At 36.1% G+C, this 10,960-nt stretch overlaps 1 protein-coding gene across 1 annotated transcript; it reads right to left on the bottom strand.

The window, feature by feature from the left end:
- Positions 1 to 2,599: 2,599 nt before the first annotated feature.
- On the bottom strand, positions 2,600 to 10,745 carry LOC109082154 (hexokinase HKDC1-like). The gene is made up of 18 exons (XM_042768867.1): positions 10,461 to 10,745; positions 9,340 to 9,502; positions 9,056 to 9,204; positions 8,638 to 8,757; positions 8,360 to 8,455; positions 8,105 to 8,204; positions 7,810 to 7,993; positions 7,449 to 7,604; positions 6,646 to 6,879; positions 6,234 to 6,538; positions 5,821 to 5,969; positions 5,542 to 5,661; positions 5,296 to 5,391; positions 4,966 to 5,065; positions 4,645 to 4,828; positions 3,700 to 3,855; positions 3,102 to 3,335; positions 2,600 to 3,010 (listed from the first exon to the last, which is right to left on the bottom strand). The coding sequence occupies exons 1-18, from the start codon at positions 10,521 to 10,523 to the stop codon at positions 2,860 to 2,862; spliced, it is 2,760 nt and encodes a 919-aa protein (XP_042624801.1). The 5' UTR covers positions 10,524 to 10,745; the 3' UTR covers positions 2,600 to 2,859.
- Positions 10,746 to 10,960: the final 215 nt, after the last annotated feature.

Consider the following 10,960-nt stretch of genomic DNA (forward strand, 5'->3'; position numbering starts at 1 on the left):
TTATTTGAATATTCTTCACAAATTAAAGCACTTTGCGTAGTGGAGCAATGGCATTACTTCCTGGCAGATTTACTCTGATTTACTCTAGGACTGTGTTTGCTTAGCGTCTGTGACAGCAGAAATATGACATATCACAAATGACCTACCTAGTAGATATCATACCCCTTGACAGCTGAATATTCATGCATGAATGAGCCACACAATCATACAGACAGATACAATGACCAGCTTTGTTCAAGGACACTGACCATTTCTTAACCAATATAATACATTCTCAGGTCCATTTTTAGTTGTTTTATATATATATATATATATATATATATAATATATATATATATTATATATATACATATTCATTGACAATTTCTCATAAGGAGGAATGGTTGCTCCAGATCAGTAAAGTCAGTTCATCTCATTTTACAAAATTATTTTCTTTGATTTAAGGTACTGTATGGAAAAACCAGTGACTGAAAATATAAACTATAAATTAAGAATAATTTTTATAATATTTTTAATTTAAAGTCATGGGTAACATTTAAGATTCCATCACGCTTTTGTTTATAATAATAATAATAATGATCATTTGTCCTAAAATATGACATTGAAGTATGCATACTTGCATAGATGTAAAACTGACTGCCGTGATTTGCTAAAATTATTTAAGAATCAGCTTAAGGTGTGATTAGTTTATTAAGACTGTCCAGTGGAACTATACATTTGAAATGCATAATTATTGGCATTTTAGTGAAAAAAATAAAAATAAAATAAAAAGATATTCTCACTGTTTAACAGCTTCTTTCTAAAATGCTTTTAGAAGTAGGCTACAGTAATTATACCATGTCCTCAACAGAACATCCAGAAGAACAGGAATAAACTCTACACTCTTTAGTTTACGAGGCAGAGCGAAACACAACCTCTACAAGGGCTAAAAGAAATGCTCATGATTTACACTAACATAAAATGCATTAGGCCTAATATAATTATCATTAATCTGCCTGGAATTTGCACTGTGGACCTGCATAAATTATTTTTCATTTTACTGTGTACTTCTATCTGGCAGAAATTACAAATAAACGTGATTTATATAATGTATTACCCAGTACTATACAACATAGGGCTTTTGCTGAAATTTAAAGGATTTGGCAGAACATTTTTAAGGAACTAAACACTATAAAATATCAGCCTGTTCTCTAAACACAGCTATTTGAACAGACACAGGATGTAGGAACTTTTAGTTACCTTATTACTTTTCATAACTGAAGTCAGGTGGTTAACTAGATAAATTGGGATAGAGAATCTCACCATCAACTGAACTGGTTGGCTTCTTGAAATCAAGACGGATTAAACACATACTCTTGCATAATCCAACAATGCCACCGCATAGAGAAGAGACCTAAGGACTGTTACTGAACCTGTGCTTTTGATACTTATTGATATGGAACAAATAACAAACAATGCTCAATATTTTTTTCTTGTATCAAATTCATGTACAGAGGTAAGCAATATTCCACAGAAAACAATTACTGCAAGCATAGAGATGTCTGTTTCTTGTTGTACTTAATTTAGCACAGTTATCTAACTTGGCTAACCTTAGCCAAGTGTATAATTGAACATGTTTGCATGCATGCTAGAGCACATGCAGGTACAGTGACGTGCTGATGAGCACGGCTACTAGCTTCAGCTACTGTTGTTTGGCAGTGAAGCTAGTTAGCATTTGCGGGAGGGATTATGATGAGTAAACTTTTCCCTTCCTGCTCCATGAGGATTTGTGATCAGGAGCTGGCCTGGTTTAACTGCTTTGTTAAATCCTTTAGAAGCTTAAATTAGTGAACACACAAGGGAAATGCTAATGGATCTATTAAATCACCATTTGAAAAGTGGCCAAAGATATTTTAAATACAAATACATACTGTACTACCTTTTGAATAATATACAGTACCATTCAGTTTGGGGTTGATGCGATTTTTTTTAACGTTTTTAAAAAAAAAGTCTCTTATGCTTACCAAGACTGCATTTATTTGATTGAAAAATACAGTTAAAGTAGTGATGTTGTGAAATACTAGTACAATTTAAAACAATTGTTTTATATTTTATTATGTTCCAAAATGTAATTTATTCGTCTGATGCAAAGCTGATATTTCAGCATCATTACTCCAGTATTCAGTATCTTTCAGAAATCATTCTAATATGCTGATTTGCTGCTCAAGAAACATTTCTTATTATCAGTGTTGAAAACAGTTGTTCTACTTTTCTACTAAAATAAAATCTTAAGTCATTTTTCACAATCCCGAGAAAAAAAAAAAAAAACTTTGAATTTGACTCTAATCTACCTCTACTATTGAAATAAATAAATTGCTTTTCAAAGTACAGCAGTCCCTGATTTAATATGGCTGTTTGGTCTCTAAGCTTCTCAGACACCATCACAGAGCACTACAGCAACATACTGTCATAACATTCCACTGCACACAGCCACTGCCCCCTTTAGTTTAGGCCTCTGTGAGCCTTTCACTCTGACTGCCCATGCAAACTGTTCACTGAGTCGGAACAAAAAGACAACGAGAAAAAAGCCCTTCAAAGTGGCAAGGTACAGTGAGAGTGATGAACATCAATGCAGTCTTTATTGCACTAATTGATACATTTAAAATAAAATAATAATAATAAAAAGTAATAAATGAACACTTTTCTGCCAATGCACCTGATTTTCGCATTTTTGTATGCAGCAAAAAAATTATATGCAAGCTGCAAAAAGAGCAAGAATTTGTGTATGTTGTCATTTGATAAATCTATGATTACTTATACAGTAGAAACCTGAACTCTTAAAACAACATATCAGCCTTCAAAGAAACCCAGTTTGAGCATTTAGTGAGGTTCTTGTTTGTCTGTATAATGCTGTTGTGCTACAGCTGTGATCAGGGCTGCCCCTTTCCCACTGCCATCCTCTGATAGGATGAAATCCACCTTACAGTTGGGCGCGAGCTCTCTGACAGTGTCCTTTAAGATTGTGGAGAAGCTGTGATGAAAAGCAAACATGTCAAGTTTAGGATATGAATCCAACACTGATCAAACGAAAATGTAAAGTGGTTGCACTAATCTTTACTTACTGTGGATGTAACTTGTAAAGGGTGCCGTCCACTCCCACAGTGATCTCCAGATTGTCCAGACCACGGTTCTCTCTGATTTTGTCTACAACTGCAGCCATTCCTGCTCCACAGAGCTGAGCTGCTCGACGGGAAACAGCTCCACACACTTCCTTCACAATAATACTGTCGTCACATGTGCTGTCCAGGCCCAGATGCTGCAGAATGGACCTGACTTGCAGTAGTGCCAAACGGTCACTGGGTAAATGGAAGAAGCCGATGCATGAGTTGGAATACATACATAATGTTGCATTTATTCACTTAGAATTTAGAAGTAAATCAATTTAAATGACTTTGAGAGTCTATTATAAGGTGCGCTCCATTTTTTTTCTTCATTTAAAAACCTAATACTAATACTATACTAACTTATGAGTCTCATATACTGTACATGCCGCTCATATAAGCAATTGAGTGCATCTTAAATATGACATTCAGCTAAATGTAAAAGCTACACAGTAGGCTGAATAATATCAGCATGATATATAAAGTATTTGCCAAAATATTTAGGGAGTTGAGGTCAGGTATGTGACCAATACATTTATGTCATAAATGGTTACTGTACCTCTCAATCTGAGAGAGGAACTTGGTCTCAAAGATGCCTTTGGTCTTCAGTCTCTCTGTGATGCGACCACGAAACAGAAGACCATGCTTTGTGAGATCAATGAGGATCCGCCTTACGATCTCTCCCAAATACATTCCACTGGTCATCTTTTCGAACCTGGAAATGAGAGGATAACACATCAGATTATATCTGGAAAACATGAGACTTTGTATATATTTGTAAAAATTTAAATGAATAATAGTAGTAGTGGACCACAAAACCAGTCATAAGTAGCACGGGTATATTTGTAGCAATAACCAAAAATACATTGTATGGGTCAAAATGATGGATTTTTCTTTTATGCCAAAAATCATTAGGATATTAAGTAAAGATCCTGTTCCATGCAGATATTTTGTAAATTTCCTACTGTAAATTTATCAAAAATGTATTATCATTAATGTGCATTGCTAAGGACTTCATTTGGACAACTTTAAAGGCGATTTATCAATATTCAGATTTTTTTTGCACCCTTAGAGTCCAGATTTTCAAATAGTTGTATCTCGGCCAAATATTATCCTATCCTAACAAACCATATATCAGTGAAAAGCATATTTATTTTAGCTTTCAGATGATGTATGTATAAATCTCATTTTCAAAAAAACTGACCCTTATTTTTGTGGTCCACGGTCACATTTGTATTTTAAGTAAAATTATTTAATTATTATTTCATATAAATAAATATATAGTTAAATTATAATCTTCCTAATAATGACAAAGAAAGTAATTAATTACTATTTTAATACCACTTATTTTTGCTTTTTGCCCATAAAAGGCTATGTGCATTGCAACATGCTTCCTGCATGAATTCCTGATAGTATACTGCCTCCATGTGGACTAATGCAGAAAACTTAGAACTGTTTAGAATAACCATTGGAAAATAACATTGTCTAAAATGGTCATCTTTACCTTTGTTTTCCTGGATTGAGTGAGCCTCCGTCCACTTCTCTGTCATATCTGGTCCGGATGTCCTCAATATTATCATTTGCCCCAAATCCTCCCCATTCAGTGTTCACACACATCTGGCCTTCATCACCCTCCACAAACTCAATATTCTTCATCTCCTCCATGTAACACACATTGCTTCCCGTTCCTGTGGATTTAAGGATCATAGAGTTGTCAACAAGTTGTATACTATACTCTTTGTGTGTGTTGGTTTATAATCAGCCGTGTGGTTGTCAGTTAACATATAGCCTCACTGAAACACCACAGAAATACATTAATACATACCAGCAATAAGACCAATCTGACATTTAGGGTCCTCATATGCACATGTCATCATTGTGCCAACTGTGTCATTCACTATAGCAACAATATCAAGGTCAAATTCCTGAAAGAAGAAATTTAATCATGAACCCATCAATACAAACATCAGTATCACAAAACAACTACAGTCTCAGAGGATTATAAACTACATTATATTTAATTATGAAAAAAATATAAGCAAGTCTGAATATTCTGATAATGTGACAATGGAACATTAACATTAATGATGATAATAGTGCTTCTTTGTTAGTGGATGAGTGTGTCGTGTGCAAAAACAACTTGATGTTTGCTCACATTTCTTCTTTTAATGGCCTCTCTCAGCATATCCACAACATCATACCCCTCACATTCTGTCGCTTTAAAGCCTTTAGTCCAGCAGACCAGATCTCCCTAAACAAGCGGATGGTAAGGATGATCATTTGAGAGTAGCATTTGTCTGAGTGCTTAAACAATTTGTTTTAAGGTGTTTAAGCCTGGTTATGAGAATTATATTGACAGCTGAAATGACCTCTGATATCCCAAGGGTAGATCCTTGTTTACCTTATCAATACCTGTCTGATTGCATGGGAAAGAGAAGGTGAAGCCAAGAGGCAAACGAGTGTTCTTCATCCCCATATAGTCCAAGAAATCCGAGATGCACTGAACTATGTGGTCAAACAACTGGAATAATAATAATAACAATAAACAACTTTTCAAAACAAATATGAAAAAATAACTTAACATTTCTTGTGAATGTAGTACTGAAACATTTCTGAGCTTATACAGTATAATGATGGTAAACATGTTATACTAATGTATTCATTATTGATAGTGTTTCACCTCCTCTCCTGTGCCTTGCATGATCTCCAGTGGAATGGCATAAATCTTGTTGTACATCCTGACTGAATTTCGCATACCAGTACGAATCTTAACCACCAACACACGGAAATTGGTTCCACCAAGATCCAAGGCAAGGTACTTTCCTCTTTCTGTGAAAGAAACATTCAGTGACATAAAATATATGTTAATAAGTCAATTATCATAATGCTCAAACTCCACATCTGTTCTGTATCCAACTAAATATACAAATTAAATCAAAATAATGAAATAAATATATAGTCTGCAGCATCTCCTCAACCCTAAATAGGACAAGTGGTTTGGAGAATTATTATATTATAGTATAGTATAGTTATAAAAATAAATAACTCACAAAAAATGTACCATGATTGCTATAAATAGGCAGTTTCCATTACCTGTCCCATCTGGAGTCCTGTAAACATATGTGGGCAGCATTTTGACTGAGGCAGTGGGATGGGAGTCTTTCTTCAAGCCTCGTTCCAACTCCACGCGCATCTTCGCCTTCACTTCCTGAAGCTGTGTGGGGCTCAAGGCGAAGGCCGCGAGAGTATCATCAATCTCCTTCCTTTGGGAAGCTAACCGCTGAGCTACTGCAGTCACCATGGCGGCACCTTTTGCACTGCCACTTTCAGACAGCACGAAACGGACATGACAGTCTGGCACCAGATGGCGGACCACCTTGTGGAGCCTCTTGGGGTACCTTTAAAATTTAGATACAAGTTGTGGGTTTTCTAAAACTTCTTCAATCCAATTTCATACTAAACCTCATTGGGTTTTACATTTTTTTCTGAAAGTGAACTGACATACTGTGGATGTGTTCTGTAAACCGTCCCATCCACTCCTACTGTGGTCCGAAGGGTTTTCAGCTTCTTGTTTTCTCGGATCCGTGTCAGAATGGCAGCCAGAGCGGCAGCAACCAGATTAGCTGACCTGAAGGAGACGATGGTACAGACATGCTGGACAGCAATGCAGTCATCTTCACTGGGATTTAGACCTAGGTCTTCCAGGATCTCCTTGGTGTTCTCCAGACCTCCTTTATACCTGGAAACATCCTCAGTTAGAATATGTACATTTAAACCCCATCTAGACCAGCACTAACCATCAACAACCAGACTGAGCCAGGAATGAAATCCATGCTGATCTAAACTAATCTATTCAGCAGGGAAAATTCTCAAATCATCACACATGAATGTTTGTGACCCTGAACCACAAAACCAGTCTTAAGTCGCCAAAAAAACTTTGTATGGGTCAAAATTATTGATTTTTAGCAATAGCCCAAAAAAACTTAGGTATAAGTAAAGATCATGTTCCATGAAGATATTTTGTAAATTTCCTACCGTAAGTATATTAAAAGTTAATTTTTGATTAGTAATATACATTGCTAAGACTTTAATTTGGACAAATTTAAAGGCGATTTTCTCAATATTTAGATTTTTTTTGCACCCTCAGATTCACAGATTCAGTTTTGTGGTCCAGGGTCACATTTAGAACCTAAAATCAGTCATAATAGGTTTGGCATAGGATTCCTCATAGACAGAAAAACATATTGCTTATTTTAACCCATTTAATATCAGTTTATATCGTTTATATTTGTGAGTATGTAATCTTACTGTTCAATCAAGCAGATATGTTTGGTCTGGAAAGTTCCCTTGGTTCGGAGAGCATCAGAGACTTGGCCACGAAAGAGCAGACCCTTTTTGGCCATCTTCAGCAGGATGAGTCTCACAAGCTCTCCCATGTACATCCCACTCACCATCTTTTCAAAACTGGGAAGGACGCATCCAGAGTTAAAAAGTTAATATACAAACTATAAAACTTGGCAAGTTATTTCTTTGTTAAATTTTGGGAAAATCAAATGTGCCCAAACCTTTTACAATGAAGGGCCAAAAATAAAACTTGATTGAGGGTCAAATGATTGAAAACTTGATGTGTTAAAGCAATCTGAAGACTTGCCTATTAATAAGCACTTACAGCTGTTTTCCTGGATTAATTGAGGCAGCATCAATTTCACGGTCAAAGCTTGTGATGAAATCATCAAGCACACCATCATCTCCAAATGCCCCCCATTCAGTATTAATACACATCCTGCCCTCATCTCCTTCCACCAGATCAATGTGTCGCATTTCCTCTATGTAACATGCATTAGTGCCGGTACCTGAAACAGAGAGTGGCAAAAAATCAAACATTCACATTTCCCTTACATTTGCATTGAGTTTTAGAGATCATTTTAAATCTTTTGAGAGAAAAGTGTCCAGTAAGGCCTTACCTATAATAACCCCCACCTCACAGTTCTGGTCATCATATCCGCAGGTCATCATGGCCCCCACTGTGTCATTGACCATAGCCAGGACATCCACGTCAACATCCTACACACACACACAACAACAAATATCAATTGAAAAACAAGAACATAAATCAGCAATACCAGCTGACTACTGTAATGACTTCTACTAGCACCAGCTGGTTTCTACTTTCCATTTTATTCATTGTAAATGATAAACGAAGAAAATGGTATCCATACCCCAACTTTTTGAATGGCTTTCCTTAATAACTGCACCACATTGTTCCCTTGAACACCTCTAGCCTTGAAATTCTTTGACCATGACAGCAAGACACCCTGTTTCAACACAATGTGTCAGTGAGATCTGCTGATATGAATGTATCTTCTTTCATTTCTCTGGTGTACTGATAAGAAAATCCACTTTAATCAATATCTTAATGACTTGAGCACCTTGATTGAATTAAAACAGGCTGAGTTAAGATGAAATTGTATATAAACATGTTGGAGTTCAACTGTACCTCATCTATTTTGGATTGCGCACATGGGAAAGAGAAGGTGAAGCCGAGAGCTTTTCTTGTGTGATTAATGTGGTGTTTCCGTAGAAAAGACTTCAGAGATTCTGCCACATGCTCAAAAAGCTGCAAGAGAAACAATAATTTAATGAAAACATTATCAGTTTGAATAATCCGCCGCTTATTCGTGTTATTCTTTACAGTGAGTTAGACCCTAAGGTCAGCTGACGTTGTTTATTGAACACGAGCAACGCATTAATAAATACATCATTGCTATAAATGCATTGGTATTATTACGAGAACTAACAACAAAGTTTATTCAATCTTTTCTTTTTAACATCATAATCACAATACACTGAAAAAAGTTTGTAATCCGCAATGGATTACTTTTTGTTCGAACTCATATTTGTGAAGCGATGATCACCTCAGTTCCTCTGCCATTAAGGAACTCTTCAGGGATGGGAAAGGTTTCACTCTCCATCTGGACCTTCCCCTTCCTATCTTCTGAAACCTTCACCTGTAGTACTTTAAATTTGGAACCCCCCAGATCCAGTGCCAGAAACTCACCCTTCTCTGCAGGAGAAACATATGAAAGAGAACAAACCTCAACAGATTTTAATTATTTAATATTACTCTAATGCAGTGGTTCTGCTTTTTCTGGTGCAAGTGAAAATAGTTACAGTAGTAACCATGTATATGTCAGTGTACCTGAGCCATCAGGTGTTGAATAAACGTGGGTCGGGAGCATCTTGACTGCAGCTGTAGCATTGCTCTCGTTTGACAGTCCTTTCTCCATCTCCTGCCGAAAGCGAGCTGATATGTCCGCCAGCTGATCATCTGATAAGCGCATTGCGTACAGATACCGGTCTACCTGTTGAGAAAACACAATTATTTTTTTTTGTCCTCTCTTCTGATGCCTGGCTTGGTTTCCTGCACATTTTCTTTTTTTATACAATCAGTGAAACAAAATACCCTGGAATAAGTGGACTGAATAACAAAACAAATAATGAATAATAAAGACAAAATACTGAAAAATAATATTAAGAATGATAAAATGTAATTCAACGTGTTGAAGAAATCACGACATGAAAATGACCAAGCAAAAAAAATCAGTGACACATGCAATTACACAACATAGTGAAAGATAATGCAGGTGTGTTTCTGGAGATAAAATGATACTGTTATAAAATGAGTCTCAACTATCAGTGAAAATGTGGAGATTTAAAAAGAATCCCAGAATGTACTTGTGCTCCCTATATAATTCCCATATGTCCAATTGTGTTATTGTATATCTTTGATGACTTTACTATTATTATAAAACATGGAAAACAGTAATAATAAAGAGTGTGTAGCTGTGTCTTTAACTGATAAAGTATAACAGATAACTTCATAGTAAATGGTTTTAAAAGTAAAAAAGATAAAACAACAACAAAATAGCCATTGTTTTAATTTTGGCTCGAAACGGTGTGAACTTTTATGGAAATGAAAATCATTTCAATAAATGCAAATGAGCAGGTCAAGGTCCCCTCTCTCCTCATGCACGAGAAGAGTTAATGATTCCACAGGCCGCAGTGAAATCACATTCATCATGGACAACAGGCTACATCTGACAATACACTGATAACAGAGTTAAACTCTTACTGTCAGACTAGAAAATCACAAAACAGCAAAAAAACAAGACCTCAAAAAGAGAAGAGAATAAAATAAACATACTTTATCATTGAATACAAGGCATTATTTTGTAAAAACAATCGTTATAATTATCTTCTGATGGAAAGTTCGTCTAAAAAGATATTTAAACAAGTCGAGCGGTTTTTATAAACAATTACCTTCTTGATCTGATCCTCCTGAAGCTTTGAGAAGTAAAAGGACAGCAAATGGACTGCAAACATCTTGACTTCCTGACGCAGGTGGCGACCTCAGATAAAACGTGATTTAAGTATTGAAAGACAAAATGAGTCATCAGGTTTAAATGTGTCCCGAAGCCTGTCCCACTCGATCCTCAGGAGGGATTCTAATGACTGAAAGTTTTCTTCTGAGCTTGTATTTCCCTATGCGAGAGTTCAGCACTTGCTTTTCCCTCCCCTTTCACGGCTAAATAATTAATGGCTAAGCCTTGTCCGGCCTCTGCTCTCCAGCCTCACCTAGCAATGTGATTGGCTTCGCTCCAAACCGTAGGAGCACCTTAAAACAATCTTGATTGAAACAATAGTTCAAAAAGAGTCCTTTCTGTTCAGTTCCGAGTTCAATATGTAAACATCCTTAGTGAAAAAGTGAGAGAAGCATGCTAAATGCGGAACAGCCTTATCTATGTTCACCAGGACAGAGC

The sequence above is a fragment of the Cyprinus carpio genome, chromosome A13 (genome assembly GCF_018340385.1).
Source record: "Cyprinus carpio isolate SPL01 chromosome A13, ASM1834038v1, whole genome shotgun sequence".
NCBI classification, from domain to species: Eukaryota; Metazoa; Chordata; class Actinopteri; order Cypriniformes; family Cyprinidae; genus Cyprinus; species Cyprinus carpio.